This window comes from Anopheles stephensi, chromosome 3 (genome assembly GCF_013141755.1).
Source record: "Anopheles stephensi strain Indian chromosome 3, UCI_ANSTEP_V1.0, whole genome shotgun sequence".
In the NCBI taxonomy this organism is placed as follows: Eukaryota; Metazoa; Arthropoda; class Insecta; order Diptera; family Culicidae; genus Anopheles; species Anopheles stephensi.
This window is the reverse complement of record NC_050203.1, coordinates 12,863,168-12,890,008: the sequence shown is the minus strand read 5'-3', so window position 1 is coordinate 12,890,008 and position 26,841 is coordinate 12,863,168. Positions and strand designations below refer to the sequence as shown.

Below are 26,841 nucleotides of genomic sequence, written 5' to 3'. Positions count from 1 at the left end.
GTTTGCATTAGTTTTGTGTGTTGACTCTTATTTAATTCTGTTTGCATATTGCAGCGTGTAAGCATTCAGCATGTGGCATATTTTCAACTTTTCTTGCTTGCTATTTGTTGCGTGAATCGTAAGCAGAAAGTGAGGCCTCAACAAGCCAATGATTTCTAAACAAGATATAAAATTTGGCTAGAAAGTCGCTTCTAGCATTGTTATCTGGCTGAGGTTTTCCAGCCACACCTTGACACGTTACTTCATTTGATTACATTTTGATTTGGTTTTGTATTATTATTTGGCTGGATAGTTTTGCTCTTTATTGTTTCTAGTACGTTTAGACAGCTTTTAAAATGTTTTTACCGGATTGGTTTTTGAAGCTTTCAAGCTGCTGTGCTTTAAATACAACTGAAATTATTCGGAAATCTCTCAAAATGTGCTTCTTTTTAGTTGTTCGCATTTCACATTACGATTCGTCTGGCTAGCTGCAACATCATCGTCACCTGTTTTCTACTTATTAAAACTGATTTTCTACCTTAAAAAGATTAAAAATTAATATTTCCCCACTGAAAAAAAAATCCCTTACCAAACAAAATAAACATAACATTACATGCACCATCGCGAAATGTCGCGCACTGATAACGGCTTCCATGAGGGGGAAAGAAAAAGTGTTTCATGTTAATTTTTGATTTTGCCCAATTAGTCCCACGAACTGCACTTTGTGCTCGTGTCTGTGGTTGTACTGCTCCGCCCGGGGCACTGTCTCTCCCGCTCTAGCACCACAAATCGGACACAAAATAAATCAAATATTCATACGCGAAAGAGAGACAGAGAGAGAGAGAGGGTGATGTTTTTCATATTCCTGCTGCCACCATCACGCCTTCTAGCGGGGGAAATCTCCCACTTAAATGGTAGATCAATTAATGCCTCGGATGCGGCGGGAAAAAAGGGGACGGAAACCCGGGCCGCCGTAATGCGCAATGAAATGGTTCAGGTAAAATCGGTCAGCTTCGGAGTGTAAAGGTTTAGGCAAGACCACCCAAACTCCGACCCCCGAAACCGCCATGCATTAATGATCAAGGGCTAACCACCGGCAGAGCTTCCGGGTGGTGGTTCTACAGCTATGGCCAGAAGGAAGATGGTGGCCATTTCTTTGTGTGTGTATGTATGTGCGTTTTGCTTCTGTTTGATTCTGATATCCGCGCAAACGAATGTTGAAGCGAATTTATTTCCAAAAATGAAAACACTCAATCAAATCGGCTCTTGTTCGGTTTGTTTTGTTATTAAAAATTGTGAAAAACATCATGACTCGGACCAGGTCACCAATCCACGCTACAAAACAAAATGAAGGAGCAGCGAATCGTTTTCGGTGCAATCGACACCGATATGCTGATTTGGGGCGCGTTGGTTGTGTGTGGTTTGAATTTATACATTTATTCATCATTTTTATTTATTCACACCAACGGATTTGCAAACTGGTTGTGCGTTTTTTTTCTTGCTGTGTTGCGCTTTTTTATTTGTTTTGTGCTATTTTGGTATTTTTTTCTTTATAATTTTTAATGGTGTGTTTGTCAGTTTTACTCCTTTTAAATTAAAATGTAAATTTTAGCTTCATTCGTACTGTTTGCACATTTTTTCCCGCACCTCATAATGTTTCTGCAAACTGTCACTCTATTACAGTGCTCATGTAACTTTAATGATAATAAGTTGAAAAAAGGGAGGATAAGTTTTTCATAGCTTTTCAATACAAATTACTGTTATAATGTAAATCAGAGACTCATCATTTGCAGTACCCGTTCACGCCTATCATGTCGCTGATATTGTATGATTAATTATTAAAAACACATGATGAACAGTCATTAATGTAACCTTTCTGTGCGTTTTTGTTGTTGCATGTTTTGCTCAGCACAACACCGGGGAACGAAGTGGACAACGAGACAACAGTGTGACATACGGTGAAGTTACTGTGTGTTGCGGCAGTGTAATGAGGATTTAATGGAAGGAGTTTCAGGAAAATAAGGGAACATTTAAAGAAATGTGTGACTCGGGCACCATTTAAATCATTAACATAACATCACCATCCATCACCACCATCTTCGCTTGAAAACATTTCTTAAAATGAACCTCTGGATTTTCTCTACCAAAAACATGATTTAAATCAACTCTTTGCTCTATTCGCCCAGCTTTCGGCAGCATTTAATTTCCTCCAGCAATGCTACATGTCTTCACGCAGAATCTAAAATTGCCTCCCGAGCTTCACGCAACCCGGGTTTTGTTCACCACCACCACCACCTTTAACCCCTTTTGTCACCCCCTGCCCGATACACGATTGTTCGCTTCGAATGGTGAATTATTTCGATCAGCATCATTTATTATTCATGTCGTAAATGTGTAGCATCATTCCCCTGACCAACGATTCGAATTCACTCATCTCACCCTGAAGCCCCTCCCCGAAGCCGGAACCACCGGTTATCTGTCGGACGTGGACCCTCTTTTCCAAAACCCCTATACCCCACCCCCCCCCCCCGGCTTTTTCACCCCAATAAATTGCTCACCTGCAACCGCATGGTCCTCCATGGCAGACGCACACCCCGTTAGGCAAATTTTCGCCTCCCCGAAGGCGAACACCGGTGATGACCGGTATTCATCACGATGTTAGAATTTGTAATGAAAATGTTAATTTACCCTCAAACCGAAAACATCATTTAAAATGCATTCGCACTTTGTCCCGCCTTCGCCCCCTGCTCACCCCCGGATGGAATGGAAATTATCTTGCACCACTTTACCGGGTGTAACCGACTTGACCCCACCGGTTGGCAGGTTAGCTGTCCGATCACGGATTAGATGTGATAGTTTGCCATTAAACGTGCTCGTCTTGAGTGTGTGCGCGTGTTCGTGAGCGAAATACATAGAAGCTGATAAGGATTAGACAAATAAATTCAGCCTGAATCGATCGAGGTTCTTAAAAGAAAGCTCAAAACATTTCTACAAAATGACAACAGGAAGCTTTCGTCAAAAGTTCTAAATAACGAAACATTTCCACTTGGTGAACAGTGAAAAGTGGTACAAATCAAAATACAAACACTTTGCCCCCAATCCACCTCCCTATTCCACCCGAATAATCTCGCACTCGCACACGAACCCGAAATGCAAATTGGCGATTGTCAGCTACCGTAATGACTTAATTTGCGTTATCGATTTCGTGAGTGGATTAGCTCCGATTTCCAATGTTTGTGGAAAATCGGTATGCGTGAGGCCCGGCAAATACCTATATTTGCAAAGTACCTGCTGTACCCGGTGTGCCGGCCGGCCACCGCTACGCACATTTCGTGCTGACCGCTACGGTGAGCCCGGTGGTAAATTTAATGTTTTTCCAACGAGTGCCATTTTCGTCCCCTCGTGCTAATACTTGGGCCGTGCCGAGTGGTAGCCATTTTTGGGTGATGTACAACCGTGTTTGTTTTATTGATTGGGAAGTATTCGTGGCACGATTAATTATGTGGCAGCTTTGTTTTATTTTTATAGGAGAGAGTTGCCTAATATTCGACACACTTTTGCTAAACGCTGTAATTGTATTCACGCTCGAAATAATTTATTAAAATGATAAGAGAAAAAAAGAAGAAAATTTCATATTATTTAAAATTAAAATTTATTTCAGTGACTGTTTTGTCTTAATGAAAATTATTTTGTTCTCCAAGGCTTATAACATTTGTTTGTGTAGTGTTTCTGTTACATGCTTGCTTTTACTGTGTATTGCAAAATCCTTTCTTTGAAATAATTTACTTTCCAAGTGCTTCCCTTTATAGTGTGAATAATAATTTACTGCTTAAATGAACTTCGGTGTAAAGTATGTCTTGTGTGTTTTTGTTTTATTTAGCGATAAGTGTACTGTGATGTGATTTGTCCTTTTGCTTTCATTTATCATCGATTTGCCTATCCCGTTCGCGTTTCAACGTCATCGCAATCCCATCGAACGTGCTCAGGAGGATGATGTGGACGGACCCATACTCAGATAATCGCCCATGATGATACGGTTCTCGGGCATTACACCCATCACACCTGTTGCGTGCCACGGTTTGCGAAGGTTCAGACGTTCGGTGCAATGGGCAACGGTACACATGAAAAAGGGCATGGTGGTGATGCACGAGGCAATAGCGATAGTGGCACGTCAAACAGAAGAATCAGAAAGAAGGTAGAAAAAAGAAAGAAAAAGAGAGAGAGAGAGAGAGAGAGAGAGAGAGAAAAGAAAATTTCAGAAAAATAAGTCGAAACGAAAAAAATTTGAAACGAAAGCAAACCAAATCACATCAGAAAACAAAACACACACACTAGGTAACAGGAGAAGAGAAAAGGAAAAGGAAAACATAGAACTAATAAAACTAGAAGAAAAAAACTCAACTGCTAATGATAAAACACAAAAAAAGAACAACAACCAAAACACAGTATAAAGTAATTTGCAGGAAGAATAGGAAACAAGACACGCTTTCCATGTAAAGCAAGAATAAATCAAGGTAAAAATAAGAATGCGAAAACCTCGAATGTGATTGCCCATCTGCTCGTAACAGCGTACAATTAAAGAGAAAACTCCTCCCCTCCCCCACGGCAATCGGTTTGGGTACGGTACGGATGGGTTTGTCCATTTTTCCCCCGACAACATTACTGTCTGGTGGGACAATAAAAGCCCTTTTTGGGTGAACGCACATTACCATATAAGATGGGGCAAACCACACACACACACACATGGCATATGCTCTCTGCCGGGTGTAGACTAGCTGCCAAGAGCGAGTATACGTAGCGCTATATTACAAGCAATTCTAGTGTTACAAACAACATCGTCTCGCCGTGCACTAGATAAAAGTGCCGGGGCAATAGATTCCGCGGTTGGTTGGGTTGTTGTATGTGGTTCATTCAACGTGAAAATTTTTGGCCAACCGTTTCGTGGGAAAACCATGGCATCGTTTGCTTCGGTCGAGCGATGCATCGGAATGGCTTCATTCGGGCGGCTCGTTAGGGCAAAGGAACGGTGATGCTCGAGCATAAAGCAACCCGGACAGCGGCTCGTAAAAGTGGCTTAGTTGTTGTGAGTGTGCAATGAGTATGCACGTAGGGTTCGTTTCGTTCGTTTTGTTTCATTTGCACTGCTGCGCTTTTTTTTTGCTGTATTGCAGATGAAGTTGAAAGAGTGTCATTGCGGCGTGGAAGTTTACGGAAGGCTTACTGTCGTTTTGCTTTAAACGAGTGCACAGTTTTTGAAGGCGTTTGTTAATTGATTTTTTGTTCCTCCCATTACGCACGCAGAGAATTATTTCACCTAAATGCAAATCTGGTACAGTACGTATGCATGAATGTTTAATAAAAAAGAATTCATATGAGCTGGTGCATGTTGTAATAACCGGATAGTGTTTACAAAACCACTAGACTTTGACTGGAAATATTCAGTCACGCCTCTCACGCTCAAAAACGCGAGCGACCGCTTAATTGCTCAATTAGCTTATCTGATTGAAATGAAAACTAACATCCCATTTTACCCTGCTTTTAACGGCGAACCACCCTTTGCGACGTGGTTGACTGCTCGGGGGTTTTTTATGGTTTTGTTGCTCTCTATTTTAATTTTCCTAACCTGAGCCTGGTGCTGCGGTCTTGCGATTTTCCACCGTAGCCGGCTAGCCTGACCATTACACATACCGCCTGCTGGGTGCATTTTAACAACGATTATAAACGTCGAGCTAAACCAGAACTATCTCACATGTACTGGAATACGGGGTGCTCGCCCGGTATTGAGCCCACAAAGCACAGAATTTGCCCAACCCCCCAGACCGACAGTCCACCAAAGGGTTCCGTACGGAAGGTTCATAGTCCATTAAAAATACTTAACCTGAACAACCGGCTCCAAATCGTTTCGCTAACAATGCTCATAAAACTTCGCCTACCCACTACGGCGCCTGTGCTTAACGAATTGCTGCCCGGGGGTGTCTTGAATCCGGTGCGCCATGGTGAAAGCATCCCCGGAAAACTTACACCAGCGCTCGGGAGGTTCGCTTGTAGGCTCAACCGTCCAAAGCCGGGCGCGGCAGGCAGCGTTAACTACCTCTAATTAAAATGCAAATCTACACCTTAAGCTACCGCCAGGCCATCAGGAATGCAATTGGGCCGGGCTTGGCAGCACGATAAAGACGCCAGCCGTACCGGGGAAACCCGGCACAGTACGCGGCGTGGCAGGTGTTTTCCTATAAATCATATCATCACCGTAACACATTTGGCGTGGGGGTGGTTGTCACGGGTGAAAGTGTTAGCTCCGATGCTCAATTACCGCACGATGGCGATGTGGTCGTCAATCGTTGTTTTTTTTTCGCCGGCTGTGTCCCAAGTGCATGCGTGCTCAGTGGCGTTGGTAAACATTAGTGGACTAGCGTTAATGCTGGCAGGTCAACTGCTTTGGGTTGGACTTTCGAACTTTAGCTGCATGCTGTGAGCTGAGCGATAAGGGTGAGAGCTTTTATAGGTTGAAGAGTGGTGGAAAATGCTTTGGAGGGCATATTTGAAACTGGCATTTCTACCTCTGAGCCCTAAGAACTAGCCGATGTCTTTTCATCGCACAGTAGATCCTGGACAGTAGATACTAAACGATGCCAAAGCGTCGTCTCTCATGTCAAGTAGTTTGACACTGAACTTTTGACAAAGGAATAGGTAGAATTTGTTGTCTGCTTCCAGAAATATTGCATGGGTTCCAAGAACGATCGTGTTGAAGATCCCCTAAGGATCCTCAACAATTGTCCTTTAAGAATGCATCTGGTCCAATAATTTCGTGGCCAAAACTGAATTTCAACTGATCCTCAAGGCCAGTTATATTATTGGGACATGGACCCAATATTTAAAGGACTATACATTTTTGAAGGCCCTGCTCTGATAAAATGTTGATGCGTTAAGAAATCTGTCGCAGTCCATTTGAATTCCCCTTTTTCGTGTTCCAGCTTCAGACATGTCACCCAATTAAACAAACGATTGGAGCTGGCATAAGCAATCAATCCGTTTCATAACATCATTACAAACTACCTCCCTCAAGCATTCCAGACAACTCCCAACACACGGTGATTAACCTTGGCAGGTGATAATAATTGCGATTAGTGCTCGCGACGCAAGATAAACAAAGGTCCCGTCTACCGCGAGCGAAAAGCATTACTCCCATGTGGATGATTGCCATGAACGGCCGCGCAGCAGCATTGTGTCGATTCGGCTAGCCGAGAGTGTCAACGGTGAGAAAGAGTTCCGAAGCGAGTTGACACTAGAACTAAGATCAACACTTCACCGCGCGCCAGTTAACTTTTCTTGAGCCCGTGGTGGACCTGGTGGTCCTGGTGAAGGTGGTCGTGGTGCAATTCAATTTATTATCGTAACCAACACGGATTTCACCGTCCTATATCCTAATGCCGCCGTCAGTTATTATATGTAAATTTATGGTGATAAACTTTACACACTCTCTCGGTTTGCTTTGTGCTATCGGTGTGGTGTGTAATAAATGGTGTGAATGAGGGCACGGAGACTTTGGTGGTGAGTAGTGGTGAGGTGTTATTAGTTTTCCCAAACCACCTTCCCGAACCACGGCTCCAAGCACTCCACATTGGTGGCTTTCGCTATCGTTTATCGTTCGTGCTCTCTTCGCTCGTGGGGCGAGTGTAGTAGATGTTTGTTTTATGATATAATATATGACATGCTCATTTGCACCTCACCATCGGGATCCTGGGGTCGGGTGATTCGACGAACGTGTTTCTAGAACTCGTTCGAAAAAGAAATTTCTTAATCCGTTTCACGGCTTCCCTCTCTCCGAAAACGCTCGCCTGCTGAAAGCTTTCTATCGCGCGGTCACACCTTTCTTGAGCCGTACGGGGTAGGCGTAATTTGTGACCAACACACTCTGTATCCTTCACCGAACGTCAACCCACCCGGGTCCGTGTTAGCCCATATCGGATTTACCCGAAAGTGTCATAGGAAAACAAACATGGTGTGGCCGGTTTTCCACTGCACATTATAATCACTTTATGAATTATGTAAATGTTTACATTACGCAACCACACCGCACACCCAAGTGCCGCCCACGGTCGAAAATGCTTCCCGCTCCCTTATCGGCCATGTGCGATAGGTTTTGTGTGACGGCAGTGTTTATTTTGATCTCCCGGGGGGTGGGGGAGGATGGGTGAGGTTTTTTTTGTCATACCTCATTCAAACCCAGTGGGTGAGATATGGCAAAGCTTTGCGGCGAAATATACCTGTCAACGGGATGGCTCTGTGTGTGTTGGGACGTGATAGCGCGTGAAGGGATTTTGATTCCCCATTTTTTTTTCTATCGCCGCTTGCCGTGCTCTTTTTCATACCTGAGTGAGTGTTGAAAATTTAGACAATCATTTCGGGGACTACGGGTTGGGGGAAAGAAATATTATTATGTCATCGTCGAAATGATCCAGCATTTTGTCCGGGCTGCCATCCCTCATTATCAGTGTGGGCTACCGGGTGGCAAACCGTCCCATCCGGTTAAGACGGGAGTTAAAAAATAGCCCACAAAAATTCCAAACTGTCATCCTAATGCGCTTGTTTAAGTGTGAAATAATCGCGTCACGCGATGGTGGTCAGTGGTGTGTTATTTTCGAGATAAGAGACCACCGCATGGGACCATGCATGGGCTATGGAGTATGGAATACACTGACTAATATCTAAATTGTGCTAGCTATACTATCTCGGTAAGAGTTATGTTTTGTTGAAGAACTGTTTGTTTAGTTAAAGATACACATACACATACCACACATTATGCATGTAGCAACAAAGCAAGCTAAGTTTAATGCATTTCATATGCGTTCATTCAATGCTAGTTCAAAGAGAATTCTAAATACTGACTCTAGTACTGAGTATTCTTGTATCTTGTTCTGCAACTGACATAACAACTCTGCTATAGAGTTCATTTAATTCGTTATACTTTCACTGATTGAGAATTGGAAATTGTATGTTGATGTAGTTTTAAAGGGAATCGGAATACTATTTCAAATACTTGCTTTATAGTTTGATAAGCGCTAGGAGAAGTTCTTAAGGGATTTCTGTATTGTTTGTTCATCGATGCTTTACATTTCTTTACCTATTGGACAGGTTTGTTTTAATATCATTTAATAAGCAGCATTACCCATTGATTATTTGAGTTATTTAATGTTGAAATTGGTTTAATGTTAACTTAATTTTGTTTTAATTTTTTCCCCCAAATACCCCAACAACAAGCTGTTTTCTGAGCCTTAAAATGGACGCAATTGCATTACATGCTCGTGGCAGCACGTGGGCCACCAAAGTGATGCCTGCTAATTTAGCGACAGCACTCGCAACAAAGCTGCTGATCGCACCAAAAACAACCACAGCAACGATCAAACGGGGCGATGTTGTCACAGCAGAACGCACCGCTCGTTCTCTCTGTGCCACTCGCCAACATTCCCCGTCATTTGGATCCCAGACGATTTTTCCTCTCGTTTGACGAAGCTTTGGAGGTTAGTGCTTGATTAGCGGACTCGCTTTCGGCCGGCTGCAAAGTGCCGGTGGATGTGTCAACTTCATCCACCTGCTCTACCGAAGATGTATCGGACGGAGTCACCGTAGCCGTAGTGGTAGTGGTAGTAGAAGTAGTGTTGGCGGAGGATGCGTTAGCAGACACGGCAGTGTGCAACAGTGCGGTGACCGAGCTTAGTGCAGCCGGCTTTTGGGCAAGCGCCGTCGGTGGACGCGCCCTCGGTTGCATTCACAACTGCAGCGAATGGTGATGGGTGGCGGCAGCGGCGGCTGCTGCAGCTGCCGCGGCCGCCGCCCCCGGATGGTGATGGTGGTGCGAAAACAGGTGCCCCAAGTGTTCGAACGGATGGTGATGGTGGTGGTGGTGGTGGAGCGGATGGCAGGAGGACACGGTGGCACCGGCCCCGGCCGACAGCAACGGATGATGGATGGCTGCAGCGGCGGCCGCAGCAGCTGCAGCAGCCGCCGCCGCAGCCGTGGACGTGTTGCTGCCGCCACCGGCAGTGGTGGAGGAGGACGAATGGTGGTGGGAGGGATTGTTGTGATGGTGGTGGTGCAGGTGATGGTTGCCTGTTAAATGTGCGTGCAAACTCGCCAAGTTAAGGTTACCTGTTGGGTACGGTAGTCCAAAGCTCGGGTAGCCGGAAAAGCCACGACCGGCTGCGTACGCAGCGTATGCGGCAGCGGGGAAACCTGTGTGATGGCGAGAGGGAGCGAGGAGAACAGAAGCGGAGAAAGAGAGAGAGAGAGAGAGAAAAAGAGAAGAAAAAACATTTATTAGAAATCATTGATTATGGCTATCAGAAGCGCATTCTTAATAGAGTATTAGCATTTCTTCCATATAGAAACTGTCAGTGTGAAGGATGGCATGGTATGGCTTTACTGCTAAGGGGTAACCGATTCAGATAGGTATCGGTAGAAGGATTCGAAGTAGAAGGAAAACACGTTCGTGAACAGGGAAAACAATGTTAGCAAAAATTGAGACGTCGAAAATACAACAACCACCAACAGGCTGCAGGCGAAATCAACGCGCGAAACGAACGCTGTATGCATCAATTTTCCGTACGACTAAGAATAGATCCTCAGAGATCCTCAGACTTAGAAGAATAGTTTTTGAATTTCCCGGACAAGTTTCAGCTTTTGCTCTCTTGCTTCTTTATCGTTGAAAAGCCCTGATTGAACATACTTGAATGTCTTATTCTGATGATTATCGGCATTAGACCTTCCCATTATAATATTTTCTTGAGACTTTTTTTTCCCTTAAGTTGCTGCTGGCCTTTACAGAATATATAGAAACGTCTTTCAAAAGATTTGCTTGGTGACATCTAGAATTTATTCTACATAAATTAAAAACCCAAAACGTTTAGGGAAAATAAAATCTAGCAATCAAGGACCCAAGAAGGGACCATCGTTCTTGCCAACGTAACCTATTCCGTTGTATTCTAAATGAAACTGTTTACTGCTAAGTGTTTTATTTAGTAAACTATGTAACTACGTAACATTAGATGGTCAGTTTATGCAGAAGGTGATGAAAAGACTTTGTTTTTGCTAGAATAGATGAATCATTATTGCATTACTCGTTTCAGCTAGACAATCGCGAACGCAACCGGCATTCGGCTCAGTAGCTAGTGACTGACGTTCGGACTCTTGGTGTACTAAGAAGACTGTTTACCTTTACAGCTACATCGTTTAAGGGCTATTCGACTGATTCACTAACGCTTTTTCCGTCTAGTTCAGAATTGATGCATACTTACACGCTTGCCATTGCCACTACTGGCAACATTCGTTCGTTGATTTCATCCTGCAGTGTTTGTATGTGGGCCTGAAGTTAAGAGACTTCAAGCACGTACAGGTATATTTGGAGTGGTGTTTGATTAAAAAAACAGTTTCTAGTTCAGGATCATGGCCAAATGTTAAGTTTGATAAATGAAACAATTACAGCTATTAAAAAAACATAATAAACATGAAATTTATACCGTTGTTAAAACAGACGGAAAATAAGGAACTGAAAAAAACTAGAGAACATTTAGAACAAGCTACGGTAAGTATACGGGCTGTGGTGTGTTAGATATGCAAAGTATGTAATTTTCTGTCCTGTAGAAATACAATTATGCTTGGGATATTTAAATTAAGAGAAGGAGAAACACAACTGTTGTGCAAGCTTATTGCGGTGGAAGAACGTATGAAAAGAACAGTTTACTTTATTGCATGCCTCCATATTGTATGTGTGTGTGTGTTTAATGAACGAAATGTAATCTTTAGAAACACATTTAAGGCAAATTCAATATTTAACATCTGCAGAAAAGAAAAATCCATCTAAAGCACATCAAGAATTTTGGTGGGAAATAAAAACAAACACATCGATTTGTAAGTTGTATTTGTAAGGTTAGGCTTATGTATTGCTTGATTTTTTTACATTGAGCGCTTTACTCATTGAGCTTAAAAATTTACGTTTTATTGTTATGGTAGGTATGATTAATGAAAGGTTAAAATGCACATTGTTCTTTTCATGAGTAAAACATAACACTGAACTACAGAAAAAAGGGTATTCGGTTGAGTAAGTGTTGCTGTAGTAGTAGCACAACACATTAACTCATACAATGAAACTAAAAAAAACTAGTACTTGTAAAACAAACATAAAAAAGGATTAAGAAATACATTGGAAATGTTCGCTGTTGTTTTGGAATGGTTTTTTTGCGTATCGGTTTTGGAAAGATTGATAGTAAGAAAAATTAAAAAGTTTGCCATTGATTTGATCAACTAGATTTGTAGCGATTGGTAAAATTTTGCATACGAGCTTGCTGTTTGCAGTGAGACTGTTTCGATAGGAAAATTGTTCCAATTGTTTCATTTTCTTCATCTCAATAGAAATCATGCCAAATGCATCGATTTTTGGTCTTAATGTTTTGCAATTTGTTTTTTCGACTTAGCTTCGTTTAATAGTTTGCACAGAAGGAAGAAAGTACTGTAGGAAGTTTGTTTGTTTTCGGTAGTAGTAAATAGTAGTTGTAGTAGTAGTGGTAGTAGTAATAAAGGAGAAATTTAAATTTTCTTACCATCAGGTAATGTCCCCAGCGACCACATAAAATCTAAAAATGCAGAAAACGAAAAAAAAATGCTACGTTTAGACACCTTCTAGTGAAAAACAGGGGAGGGAAAACGGGTTGTTTGGTATGGCTGTTTTGGTTACCAATTCGGTTACGAGACATAAGGGGGAACAAAAAAAAAACAAAACGGGAAAATAATTAGCGGCACAACAAAACCCCGGCATCTTGTGGAAAACAACAAAACAGTCGCAAGAAAATTATTCCACCCGCGGGTATTGCTTGCTAACACCCCTTTTTCCTTTCCGCGGGTGGAAAATGGGCTTCTTTTGCTCGGGAGTTGAAAGCATTGTTGTCGGATGATCGATTATATTAGGATTCTGTTTTTTTTTCTTCGCTTGAAAATAAACTGCATAAAAATAGCAAAAGCGACACTACATCCAGGTAATACGAACGAATTGAACAAACACAAGGAAAAAACACTGCATCTAGGGTACAAAAAAACACTATGTAACGAGCTGCTGGATCGATCCGGAAGAAAGAAAAAAACAATGGGATGAGCTTGCGGCTGGATGGAATGGAAACGGATACGGTAGTAACACTAGTCAACTGAACACAGCAAACGACTACGGCTTGATTTTGTGTGTTACACGAGTACACGAGAGCTTTACAGAGAGTGAGAGAGAGAGAGAGAGAGAGAGAGAGAGAGAGGAATCGGTGGCGAAGGAAGCGTATCCAAGGAACCATTGGGTCTTTTAAATAAAATCTCGTTGAAGCCGTACGCAGCAACACGATCATCTGGCACCCACATATTGTCCCTCACCGTTGAGGTTACGCTCGTTGTCTCTAGCACAACGGATACTATTGCACACAGAGATGTAACACCACACACACACACGCTCACACAAAACACACACTCTGAAGTTGATGGAATAATGGATAAAAGAAACCGCTATAAACTACTTATATCAAACAGTGTCAAAAAATGATTCGCTATCAGCTACTAATTTTGATTGTTTTTTTCTGTTGGTTTATCTATTACGGCTAATGATTTGATTTTGTCGTCGTCTTGGCTGTCTAACACCGTCGCATTGTAATCTATCTATAGTGGATCGAATCCCCATCCCCAAACCCCCTTTACTACGCTTTTAAAACAGTCTAAGACTAGTATCAAACGGATATGTAGGAATCGTATGATGATCAACAGTTTAATATTGAAATCGTATTTAAAGTTCACAGTTCAAACGCACGCTCACGCCGCTTAACACGCTATAGTGGAAAATTCTATTCTAAAATGGTTCGAATACGAAAACAAGCGTATTTGGAATAGATATAGCGTGAATAGATATTTTAATAACTAAATCAACTAATCACTATATCACACCACATGTATCACTTGTTCGGAAATCGATCTGATCAGTGCTATCAATTTCATGTCAGATGTCAGGGTTGATTTAAAATCAGCGCATTTTTGATTGCTTCTGCGTGTAGCCACGGCTCGCAAGTGCTTGCTTGCTTGCTGGAGTGATTTCCGGAGTGACTTCCCGGAAACGATTGCCTCGAAACCCCCTGGCAAACGGATCGCTGGGTGCGTTTCTGTTCTGCGAAAACAAAGTGAATTGTTTTACGGTACCACTTACCTTGGCGGCAATAAACTCTTGGCTCTTGCACTGTTTTTCTCACCTTGCCTCACCGTTCATCCGGGACCGGAGCTACTACCCCGGAAATCTTCTCCGAAATGGCTGCAATCAAGCACTACGTTACGTCGTGAGTGTTTTAAGATTTTTCAACCTAATTGCTAAGGTCGTGTAAGAGATATTTGTTAGCAGGTGGTAGTAGTAACACTACATCGATTATACTAACAGAAACGCTGCTCTTGTTAAGGAATGTTTAGAAAAGAAAAAGAGGTTTACAATCTCCAGTTCTAATAGGTATACGATGCACTCGAAAGAATGATGAAAGGTTGAGAACAAACAGGTAACAAACTGCAAACTATCACTCACGCTCTGCACTCTCACTCAAAACCAAACTCCTACTCACTAGCGATCACTCGAGTTGTCTAATAGTTAAGGAACTAAAATCGTTGTCTTTTGAGGTGTTTTTGGGAATTTTTTTCTTAACTTAATTGCTAATATTATTGTCCTACGGTGGAAGAGCCTTGTAGCGATATTGAGATATCGTTTTCGTTGCCTTCGGACGATCTGATCTGATCGTGGATTTTTGCGCTTGGTTTCTGTTAATTTCTGTACGGCTCGATAGTTACGATGATGTTACAGCAGCCAAACGTAAAATGGCTGATATTCCTGGTTCGTGTTTTTCGTGTCTTGGAGCACATTTTGAGAGATTTTTTTATACAAATATTATGCCTCAATAAGCACACTGACATTGGACAACTATTGGACATCGATCAAAAAGCGCTTCTTATACGTTTCTTTGCTGAAGTACTTGAATTGTTTGTTTTTTTTTTTTTGTGAAGCATAGATATTATGCGAGTATGCAAACAGTTTGGTTCGATTATATGTGTTACAAATATATGAATATACGCACACAATCATATGCCTGGTTTATGAATAAATGTTTCGTTGTTGATCCTTTTCACGGGTTTTCTTATGCATTAATCGTGTCTCCTTTTGTGTTTTGTTATTTTTAATACGTTACTTGCTTTCATTTATGATTTATCCATTTGTTTGATACACTTCATCGACGATACGACGGTTGTCTGGGACAGAGAAACAACGCGATGGTGCTCTTATAGCAAGCAAATCATTTGCTTCGACACTGCATGATTTATATAGTTCTTTGCTTGTTTTAGTTAATCATTTCTGCCTTATTGCTATTATGGATACCAACTCTGATAATACTTGTGCAAGATTGTGCATTGAATACTTCGTTTGATGCTGATACTTTTTAATCCAGTAACGACAGAGTGCAAGTTTCGTATGGAACTTTATGCAACTGTAGTGGTTCTTCTCAGGGCAATGTGGGTCAAGCGGGAAGGAAAGATGTATTACACTTTTCAAAAATAATCGACCCAAACGATTAATTTTACATTTCTGGTAAAGGTCGACACCCTTTTTTTTCGTTATTAGGATTGGTGTGAGAGGATTGGGATGATTAATGAAGGTTTTAAATTTTGTGATGATGTGACGAGAAAGGTTCTCTGGATTTTTCTTGACACAGCTTTTGGTTACTGTAGATCCCATTCATCAGATAACGTTGAAGCCACGGCCACAGATAACGTGTAATATGATTCAATGTAGTAATTTTATTTGTTGGATAACATTTTAAAACTCAGGAGAAATCATGTTCGCTAAAATCATTCATGGAAGAAAGAAATCAAGATTCTTAGACGTAAGCCAACTCGGAAGTAATAAACACAACACATAATCAGTTTCTAAGCTAACCACTTCGCCCACTATCTGACCACCAGATAGCCACCTCAGTGTGGCTAGTCAACCCCGGAAGAGGAAAACTTTTTACCAATGCCTTTTGGTGGAAAGATTTAATGAGAAAGCTGATGACTTTGGTCTGTTCTATTGGCTTTTTCGAGAATCCAAGAAGCAGCCTGCATCTATACCACCGGGCAGGTGGGTAGCCTTTGAGTTTATTAAAAAACTTTTCCCAACCGAGTACGAATCCAAATGAGTGGCTGCGTTCCACCGAAGAAACCTTGCTTGAGGTTACAAATGAACATTCGAAAAGAATGTTGAAGAAATCCCAGGAGAGCATAGCGTACGAATGATGATACCATTCATTCGATTCTGTTCCCTTTTGAAGGTTTCGTGTGTTCGTGTGCTTGTGCTTGCCATTCGGGGAAAGGTGTTGGATGTGTAATGTAAAGGTCATACACATCGTATCAGTAGTCCTTTGCCCTTTCATCCATACGGAGTGTTGGCGTCGTGGAAAAGCTATGATGATTTTATGAACAGTATACTCGGAAGCACCCCTACTAGAACAATTCTCTAGAAGGACATGTTCCTAAAATGAGTTACATCAGAAGGCTTTCGTTCAGTTTGTACAACAAATCTACTCTACTGCTACTAAAATAAACTGTTTCAAGTGTGAACTGTGAACCTAGCTGATTACAAGTCGCCTCGTTTGTACTGTGGATACCTTGCCGGATACGTCTTCGTGGTCGGTTTGCTCTAATCTTTCCCTCCGAATGCGAGGGCTACGGTCGATACAAAATATCTCAGTGCTCTATAAAAGTGGCACGAGACACTACTTAAGAACTGATACACACCAATCGCGACTAGCTCCACGATAGGATGTCGAGTATAAACTACACACTCTACTTGTGGTCTCAATTTGAAGGTCAGGTCACAGCATTTGGCATTTAGTGGTGGCACCGAGGTCACCTTACAGTACTGCACTGCAGGAGTTTCACCTGCGTCGGAAACGGAATGAAAGCTGAGTCTGTCGCTCTCTACATGAGCTGTTTTAAAAAAAAGCTAGCCTTTTTAGCTACGGTTTGCAAGTCTTTTTTGTCGAGCCAAAAGCTCTCTCGGGGAAAAAGGGGAAATTAAAAAACTGGATCTCAGATAGCTCCTAGTTCAGCACAATGGCAAACCATCAATTTACTGAGGCCTTTGCACCTGTATGATGGTGGTTGTTGGTTGTCAGAGACCGAGACTGGCGGCAGCCTGCAGCGGATACATGCTGGCCAGATCCAACCCCTGCGCCCCGAGCAAATCCCCGATCGGGTAGGTTAGTGTGGCCGTGGCTCGCGGTTGATGATGATGATGGGCTGCGTGGTGGTGGTGATGGTGGTGGGCGGCAGCCGCAGCCGATGCCGCAGCAGCCACCGGATGGGCGGCTGCAGCAGCGGCCACAGCAGCCGGATGTGGTCGCAGTGCATTGGCGGCCGCCGCCGCATTTGCCGCCAGCAGCCGCTTGAGCGAATGTTCGTACGCGAGGGCGGCCGACTGCTGCGAGTTGTTGGCGTTGGCGGCGGCGGCCGCCGCAGCGTACTGCAGGAGCGAGGGAGTGGCGGCCGACGCTGCGGCAGCGGCAGCAGACAGGGGCAAGATGTGGGTGGTGGTGGCGGCGGCAGCGGCTGCAGCTGCGGCGGCCGCAGCCGCCTGCTGGCTCGTGATAGTGGCGGGCAATGGGTAGGGGGCATAGCGCAACGTGGAGCCGACGGTGGAGCTCGTCGAGGGCCCAACCGACCCGAGCGAGCTGGAGGACGGACCTGCACCACTCAACACTACAAACTCACCGTATGTCCCACGCCCGGCGGTGCGCGTTTTGGCCAGATTCGCTGGAAGCATCACTTCTTTGGGCTGTGCTTTTTTACATTCGACCTGGTGGGAGCAAGGGGAGAAAGTAGAGGACGGTTTTCCACGATCAGTCGGAGTCGATGCAGAGGGTGGTTTAGCACAGCCGAAACTTACCATTTTGTTATTGATTTCATGAAAGTGAATTTCGCAAACTTTGTCCACTACATCTTCACTCTGAAATGTCACAAATCCGAAGCCTGCGAAAGAGAACAAAGAAAGACAAGGATGAAGTTTAAACGATTACAAGATAATCGATGCAAAGTCTTATCACCAAGCTGAAATAATTTTAGAGGAATGAGGACACTGTGAGTTGTTTCTTGATTTACTAATAAATAATACGTAAAGCATGTAAACCAGCTATTCTCTTGTTCAATCCTCTTTTTAAATACCTTATAAAGCTCTTGAGAAGGCACTAAAACATCAATAAACAGCTAACTTGTATATTTTTTCGCTTGCACACATTCTTCCCTTATTATGCACTGCGCAGTAGAAAAGGTGGCAACAAAACCCACCTAGATCGTGCCCGACCTTGGGGGACGGGAAACAATCCGATTATTATTTCACCGGAAACGAATCACGAAAAAAGCTTACTCTAATTAAACGTGTTTTGGGGCTTTTTCTTTTGCTGGTGCCATTGCTTGGTCCTCCTCCGATTAGCATCGAGTGTGGTTTTGTGAAAGCGCATAAATTAAGATAGCAAAGCAAATGAAAAACCCTGTGCGCAGTGATTTTTTGCTCCAGAAGTCACCACTGAAACTGAATCACACCACAACGGAGGAAGCGAGAATAAAGAAATGAACTGCTGGACGGAAATTCTAATTCAAACGGCATGAAACGACAAGGAAAGAAAGATGGCTGCCCTTCCCCCCACCCCCCAACACACTTTTTCATGCCGGGAAAATCCCGCGCAGCTCGGTGTAACGGCCGAAGGAGAGACTTGGAATAATCAGAATCAGAAGGTGAAATGAAAAGTGGGAAAATTATGTCGCTTGTTTTATTTATGATTCCATCACCATCAACGGGCCCATCGCTGTTATTATATGCAATCTTGTGTGTTCGCTCGTCGTTTCATGGGCGCTACCCGCTTCCGGCGTCCTTCCGGTCGCTTCCATTAGGTTCCATCAGCGGCAAAGCTAGAAGTTACGGTGTGCCTGGGTGCGTTTTCGCCAGTTTTATTTCAGAACACTTGAATTGATTTGTTTCTCATTTGCCTAACTCAACGCGCCGGTAGGGAATGGTTCCGTTTTTGGTGTTGTTTTTGGTGTTCCTTTTTTTTTGGGGAAACTCCTCCCTGCGTTGCCCTTAAAACCATCACTCATTACGTCTTGGCTAGCTAAATTAAACTCCGATGTGGAGTTCAGGAATCAAGAGACTGGTTCTTGAAAAGAAATAAAAGATTTTTCCCTTTTCTCTTTGATTTTCCACCGTGGATGTTTTGTTTATCGATCGATCGTACATTAAGGGTTCGATGGTAATGATGGCGCCTTGACCGGAAGGTGATCTTGATGCTTGCGGTGCTTGTGGTTAACATAAAGGTGAACTTTCTTGACGAGCCGGAAGCCCGAAAGGAACTAGCTTGGCCTTGAATTTGTGATTGAGCTTTTAAGTAATTGTGTTGGAAGAAAATTGATTCGACAAAATTTTTTCCAAGGATTATTGTTTTTCAGATTAAAAAATATTAAAAGGACTTTTGTTCAGTGTTAAAAGCTATCTTTTTATCCTTTTAACGGGTAAATTGTCACTTCTTACAAAGTAAGCCCCACAACCGTTGGAAGAAGCTTACAGAAAGCTTTCACAATCGTGCTTATAAACACACACGAATCATTCAGAGAGAGAGAGAGAGAGAGAGAGAGAGAGAGAGAGCCAAAGATACAGCAAATCGAACATGCTTCCAACAGACGGCGGATGCATAGAACCGAAACCCCATCCGTTGAGCAGACGCAACATGAAAGCGAACGGTTTTGAAAAGCAGTTCAGAAATTATTGAAAAAGAAAAACCTGAAAAGCCCCACAAAAAGCGTAGAACGAAAGGAAAAACAAATCAAGCACGGAAGATAACAACAGCTAAGAAAAAAACCCTTTTTTTCGAATACTGCTTCACGTCACGAGTGGGGAATCATGGTTTGTAGCTCGGTCGTGTAAAGAAAATTGCTTTTATCAACAATAAAAAGTATGTTTAGAGGATTCTTTTTCCCGCTCTGCAACATACACTTTACAAGCAGAACCTGGTGTCCTGGAAGCTGTGTTGGGCCTTAGCAGGCCAGCCAAAGGTAAGCACTGTGTTTTATCCTGCTTCGTGGGACTGTTCGCGCTGATAGCGGCACTGCTAACAGCCAGTTGGAAAATGTAACAAGCAGAAACTCCCGGGGAAGACGGTCCCGCGGACTGTAGCCGTTACGCAACTGGCTTTCATTTCGACGTGTGTGACGATTCTTTCTGGCTTTTAAATTCACGTTCCACGGTCTTGGCTCACGGTGTCTTTCGCTTATTTGTTACTTATTCATGCGAACCATTTTCAGATCCACCTACTCGTATCGCCTCGTTTATGAGCCCGGGAGGGCAAAAAAAAAACACTGGTTCCAATACACCACTAGCCGGGCGCTGGGAAGGGAACGGAAAATGGTTAGTTTTCTCTCAAGCAGGCACACGTGTGCACACAAGCACCGTACGGTTCCATTTTGGTCGCCATTTGCTACGGTCTCGTTTTTCCGAATGCAAACAATTTAAAAGAATCATTCACTTCGTTCCTTTTTATGCAACGGCTTTAACACACACACACACATAGAGGGAGAGAGCTACACACACGCATACACAAAAGAACAAAAACTCTCATTCACATCACTTGCAAAATGCTTTCAATCGAATGAGAATATGAGGCGTAAGATGCAACGGGTTTTCCACTCGCATACACCAATGAAAACATAAAAAAGGAACACCCGAGAAAGGAAGAGTAACATGCTACTTTTTAGACAATTGTCTAGCCGAGCACTGGCCTGCTTCCCGTACTACACTCTGTGTGTTTGTGTATTTTTCATCCATTCTTTTGTCCCCCTCCCCATGCCAACGGCCATTCGAAAATGGTGAGAAAAATCATGAAATTCAACCGTGCAGAACAAAAGCATTTTGCATTTTTATGCACTTAGACAAACGGAAACCAGGGCAGCCCCTGGGTCCGGGCATACCGGCTTCCTTCCACTGAGGCTACTTTACCGACACCGGTTTCTTTGTCTGACTGGTGAAAGTGTTGCAAATGTCATTAAATTTAGTGGCACGAGAATGTCATTTTTATGTGGTGTTTGTCGAACGGGATAAAAATTGCATTTCATCCACTGCATCTTTGGGAAAACCGAGCGTGTTTAGTAGAGGACTCGTTTCGATTTGCTACTGAAGAAACATTTTTAGCACAAATTTGGTGTTAGGATCAGTAAAATATTGATTTTTTAGTTATAAGTAATGCGAAGCACAGATTCATTGGGTGAATTAATTAGCAAGCAAAATTTTCGTCGAGAAAAACCTGTTTCCAACGGAGATCGTGATTCAAAGCTCTGTGCAGGAGCATACCTTCGCTGTTGACGGTAGGTCACCGTTGAAAGCTGGCAGTGTCTCATAAGATCGGTTAGATCGGTGATCGTTAGTTGAATACTCAACAATGCCCCAAACGCTCAGGATCGTTGACCAGTCAGTCTGCCCTGTTTCCTAACGACCTATCCATTTATTGCCAATAGCAGTGAAAATAATGCTAAGAAAAGTAATTGAACGAGCAATCAGACTGAAAATAATAAAAATGGATTATACAAATTTCCTTTCTATTTGAAGTTATTTACCAATTATGTCCATAGACATATGTTATTTTTTCTTGAGCTTTGAAATAATATCAGTCTGTATCAAGTACTCTCGCTTTTCTACGTAAAAGCCTCCCACTTCGAGCCACTTCACAGCAATGTCACCGAAATCATCATCAATGTCATCGATAATCAATTTTTAAGTCACCTTCGCAACGGAAATCCAATCCACACACACATCACCACACCCGATGACAGTAATGGCCGACAAGTGAACGGCAATAAGGCTAAACGTATCGCCAGCCCGATAGAAACAAATCAATGACAAGTGGAAACTGCTTACAGCGAAAGAAGAGTCAAAATCGCCCGACAAACTGTGCGCCACTCATAAGAAGCCATCGCAATGGATTTGGAGGAAGTAATCCCAACCCCAGGAAAAAGGGAAAATATCATCTTTCAGCAAGAGTGTGGTACACTCTCCCTCTCTCTCTCTCTGTTTCTCTCTCGTACGGTGGCCGAAAAAGCCACAAACAGTATGCGCCGCTGGGAATGGCTGGCAAAAAATAAAAAATAAATTGGATCATTAAAATTAAATGATGCTGAAATTTGCTATCGATTTCGGAGCAAGGCTGCTTCCCCGGTGTGGAGCCGTCCGGCTGTCAAAGAAGATTTACTTCCCTGCCTGTGGGTTGGCATGGTTGATAGGCTGGAGAATATGGGAGGTTTTTGTTTTTCCCTGTTTTTTTTTGCTGGCCTGCTTCCTTGCCAGCTTCCAAGTAATAATGATTGCTGGTTCGATTCGACGAGGCGTTATGTTAAATGACGTAAAACGTTTTCACTTTGTCCAAGAGTTTATGTTTCGCCATTCTAGATGTCCCGGGTTTTCCGGCTTGTTTTTTTTTTGGCCAACTAAAATAGCTAAAAGTTTAGCAAATTAAGGCTTCTTTCCATTTATTTCCTTAAACAATTCGCTTGGTGTAATTTACCTCCGGACGCGATAATCTACAACGGTGTCGTCGATTACAGCTGATCATGCAAATGGACTTTGCTCCACTTTGTCAAGCCAGTATCATTATAATGATTTTATGGGCCCACAGCACGATGCAGAAGGTGAATCAAAACAATTTTATCGCCAGCAGGATTAAAACCCGGTCGCTAGACCATAATCCTTCCCTCCTGCACGCTGTTCTTTGCCGTGACTGGGCATCAGGATGGAGCTGTACTGGGAGCTTGGAGCTTGGAGCAATTTATATGGATGGACGGTGTAATAAATTTCTCCCATCGTTCGGTGGGGAGCGGGTTGAACCCGGCCAGGCAGTTTAACGCCCACTTTCTCTGCCACTCTCCTAACTCCTAAAAGGCCCTTACCATCCAAGGTTCCCAGCGGTTCGATGGAGCAATTTTCGATTGATTGCTTTCGCTCAATTGTGCTCCGGGAAGGTTTTGCGAATAGCCGCCCTCAAACCCACACACACACACGCACGCCTGCTCCGAGCAAGGGAGATCCGTTTCGGATGATTACTGGAGTTGTTTGTTTTGTACGGGCCCGCTATCGTTGGGGTGGGCGGGAAAACTCGGCCAATCCTTTGAAAAGTCCGCTATCTATTTCATTGAACTTGAGCGATGAACGGAAAGCGGAGTTGAAAAGTTTCTGCCGGGTTCTGCCTCGTACCGCATTGTTCCCGGTCGGTCTCTGATGAGTTCCCAGTCGGAGCTGGTGCGGAGGGACGGATGTTTCAAAAAAACAAGAATTCCCATACAAAGAAGCATTAGCCGTAGAGAATCGATGAAAAAACATGCGGGTCGTTCCTGTTTCACGCTCGTCTAGCACACACGATTGCGTGAGTGAAGGAGTACGCCGCATGAGGGCGCCTCACCTTCGCCACCGGAATGCTTCGAAAAGGATTAAGTTTAAAGATACATCAAAACTTTTCGAATGGTTGAAACTTGATCCATCTACAGGACAGGTCGAGTCGGGATAGGTTTTTCGTGGCCCACACGCACACTCACATCAGAGCTTGTTTCGTGCAGTCTTACTCTCCATCTTGCCATCCTGTTTCTGGGTTGGCCCAGTGGCCATTAAAAGAGCGAGGGAATGCCTTTCACCCATATCCAGCCAGCCAGCTGATGGGCTGAAACTGTAAAATCCTCTTTCGTACCACGTTCCACTCTCGGCTCAACTGAACCGTCCGAGCCGATTGGTTAAATTGTGCAACTTTTGCTGAGCGCATTCCAACCGTATCAAGCTGAGCCACCCTCTTATCCCTGGCAGACCATTTCCCGACCCGGTCTGTGCGGGGGGGTTTTCGTTGAGATTCAGTGTAGCGTGCTCAAAATTCATAATAACAAAAATAACTAACGCTATCTCTTCCGTAATGATGCGATGGATGATGCTCATTTAAAATCCCGCTCATCTCGTGGGGGAGGTTTTGGAATCTGTGGGCCTCCCCGAAACTTGCACACAGACAAAACCCTGGAACAAATAAAAGGCGAGCAAGAAAGCGAAACCTAGAGTGATGAGTTTCCCCGAGCGATTGATGTGCAGCAGTGTTTCGCTGGAGGAAAGTGATATGTTTTTTGCCCCGGTGATGGTTCTGGGGGTGACGGTGATGTATTATCATTCCGGTGTTATCTTGCGTACATGGTCGCTGCACCGACCGGTTCGTCTTCTCTTGCTCAAGCTTTTGCTCATTGAAGGCTGTAAATGTTTGATGGTTTGTTGCTAGTTTTCTTTTCTCTTTCGCGCTCTATTTGCTTGCAGGGCAACATGGTTGTTTTTTTTAATTTTAAGATGCTATGGATGATAAAAGTTGCCCTTTTTTCGTGACTCATTTGAGCGCGAAAGTGGATCAAATAGGATGACATTTGTCACGTGCTGCATCGGCCCGGGCTCGCAATTGATCTAAATGGGTCAGATAATTTGTGAGCTTTTAACATTCGATTGAAAAACTTTTTTCCGGTAAAAGACTAGAATCTTTTGTGTGCAGCACTGTGGCCTGTCATTTTTATTGTACAGTGGAATTTCTGTATGGTCAAAACCCATTTGATGTAAACATTGTGCATTGTTCCTTAATACTGTTAATAGACAGCGAGTAGAACTTTATACAATACATTGTAACAAGTGGTTTGTGATTATGATATTCTTATGTTTCCTCCTTTGCTGAATATCAATGCAAGGTAACAAGTATTCATCGAATTACTGTTCCGTTACCGTCCGAAAACGCCGTGCATGTTTTGGGCCCGATTGTTCACCCCAAGTGTGACCGAAAATTAGTAAGAAGCCCCTATAAGCCAAAATGAATGGTAGGGTTAGCGGAGAGGGGATTTTAATCAAATAATAACAATATTTTATTCGACTTTCTTCAACCAATTTTGACCACACTGAAAGCACACTGAAAGCTCACTGTGAAGCTCTCGCAACGTGTACTGCGGATTGCATACCTTTAGGCGTAAAACCTACAGCGCCTAACAAATTTTGTCAGGGGGGGGCCTTCTCAAGTCTTTTACCAAAAAATTTTATTGTACAAAATTGTAACTCATAGCAAAAATCGTTCTTCTTCTACTTCTTCGGTGGCACTACAACCTCGAGAGGTCTCGGCCTGCCATTTCTGGCTTTCTGTAACTTTGATTTCACCCTTAGCAAGGTAGTCAGCCCTGCGTACGGGGAGACGGTCTGAATGGGATTTGAACTCCGGTCCTGCCTTGTGAAGACCAGCGCCGTTGTCGCCACCGGACTGTCCCAATCGTTCTGCAGCATTTATTAAAATAAATCAAAATTTCCCTATCCAACCCAAATATCTTAAACTTCAAATTAATAATGCCTCTCTGTTCATACGACGATTGAAAATGATAATTACTTCGCAATAGTAAATCCCTGCTTCTTGTCTCTCGAAAACTTGAATTATGTAAAATGAACAAAAACTTCCACTTTGTCTGTCGCAGTTTTTGCTTGTCTCCATACTCTTCATTTTCTCTCCCACAGTTTTCCCGCAAACAATCCCTCACCCACTTCGAATAGACTAAATGCTCGACCGGTCGACTGTGCCAAAATGTACGATTCCCCCTGTTGGTGTAACAGATTTCGCTGTTGTTCTTAAAGATTATGTTAAAGTTCTGTTGTTTCTTACGGAGTTTGTTCGCTCGCTCGCTCGCTCGCTCGCTGTAAGCCAGTGAACAGTGGCAGCAGTGCTAACGCGTAAGTGGTCGACAGCAGCAGGACCGGTGGAAGTTGATGTGGTAAATATTTTAGCGCTGCAATTTTGGTGAAACGCCACCGTTGCGGACCGTGGTGGACACTTTCTGGGGCGGGGAAACGCGTGGGAAAGATTTTACTTTTTCATCTCTCGCCGAAGTACAAGGGAACAGAAGGCGGAAGGGCAAAAGCAAGCAAGTGTACAATTAAGATGCTGTGCAATTTTCTCGAAACGTTGGTCTCGCGGACGGTTCCGCGGACTTCTTCTCGCTTATTTTTGAAGATTTATGCTTTTCCGCGCTGCTGCTTCTTTGTGGAAGGTGGGACCGAACGGTTGTGTTAGATGTAGTCATAATTTTTGCTTGCAACGTTCGGCACGATGCGGAGACACAAGGCTGGCAGGGCCGTTCAAGCACGCTCGCTACGAGTAGTCGGGCATCCGTCAAATGACAGTTTGAGTCAAAGTTCAGGCACACCACGCAGCCGGTTGACGAGCGGCAACGAAGCGAAAGGGGCAATGTGAAGAAATGTTCCTGAGCCAGCTAAAAGACCAAACAGCGGGCGCGTCCAACATCAGGTTCGTGGAAATATTTGTGCCCTGCTACCAGCAACCAGCATTCGTGCTTGCGATGGCAGCAGCAGCAGTCGGCGAGTGCTTTGCACAGCACAAACAAGTACCATTCATTTTGGCGAGCGTTAAGAGCACCTACGCCAGAAAGCGACGCGAGAAAGTTTGCTGTGCGCACACTTTTTTAAAATCCACCGGGCGCAAGAAAGAGGGACGACGACGAGCGTGCGGTGGGACAAAAAATTCAAAACGAATCCTTAGACGGCGATGGCTGCCTGGGCCTGAGCTGCTGACAGCGGAGGTTAGCGGGAAAGTACCAGGAAAAGCTAACGAGAAGTAAGAGCATTAAAATGTCATTGCCGACATCTGTCGCGGTTCCTGGTTGTGCTTCTTCTTGGGCCCTGGTAGATGGCCATTTCATAAGATCCCTTTTTCCCAGGGTGGTGCATTCCGGTCG

The 26,841-nt window shown here is 43.5% G+C and overlaps 1 protein-coding gene across 22 annotated transcripts in view; it reads right to left on the bottom strand.

The window, feature by feature from the left end:
* LOC118514267 (RNA-binding protein Musashi homolog Rbp6) overlaps positions 1-26,841 on the bottom strand; it is a 529,948-nt gene that overhangs the window by 17,169 nt on the left and 485,938 nt on the right. For 20 of the 22 annotated variants that reach the window (XM_036060991.1, XM_036060995.1, XM_036060988.1 and 17 more), the window contains 4 exons: positions 17,957-18,039; positions 17,782-17,866; positions 12,576-12,608; positions 10,129-10,212 (listed from right to left, as the gene is read on the bottom strand). In XM_036060991.1, coding sequence (XP_035916884.1) covers positions 10,129-10,212; positions 12,576-12,608; positions 17,782-17,866; positions 17,957-18,039 — 285 coding nt within the window. The remainder of the gene's footprint in view (positions 1-10,128; positions 10,213-12,575; positions 12,609-17,781; positions 17,867-17,956; positions 18,040-26,841) is intronic. The other 2 variants (XM_036060996.1, XM_036060993.1) reach the window with 1 other exon arrangement.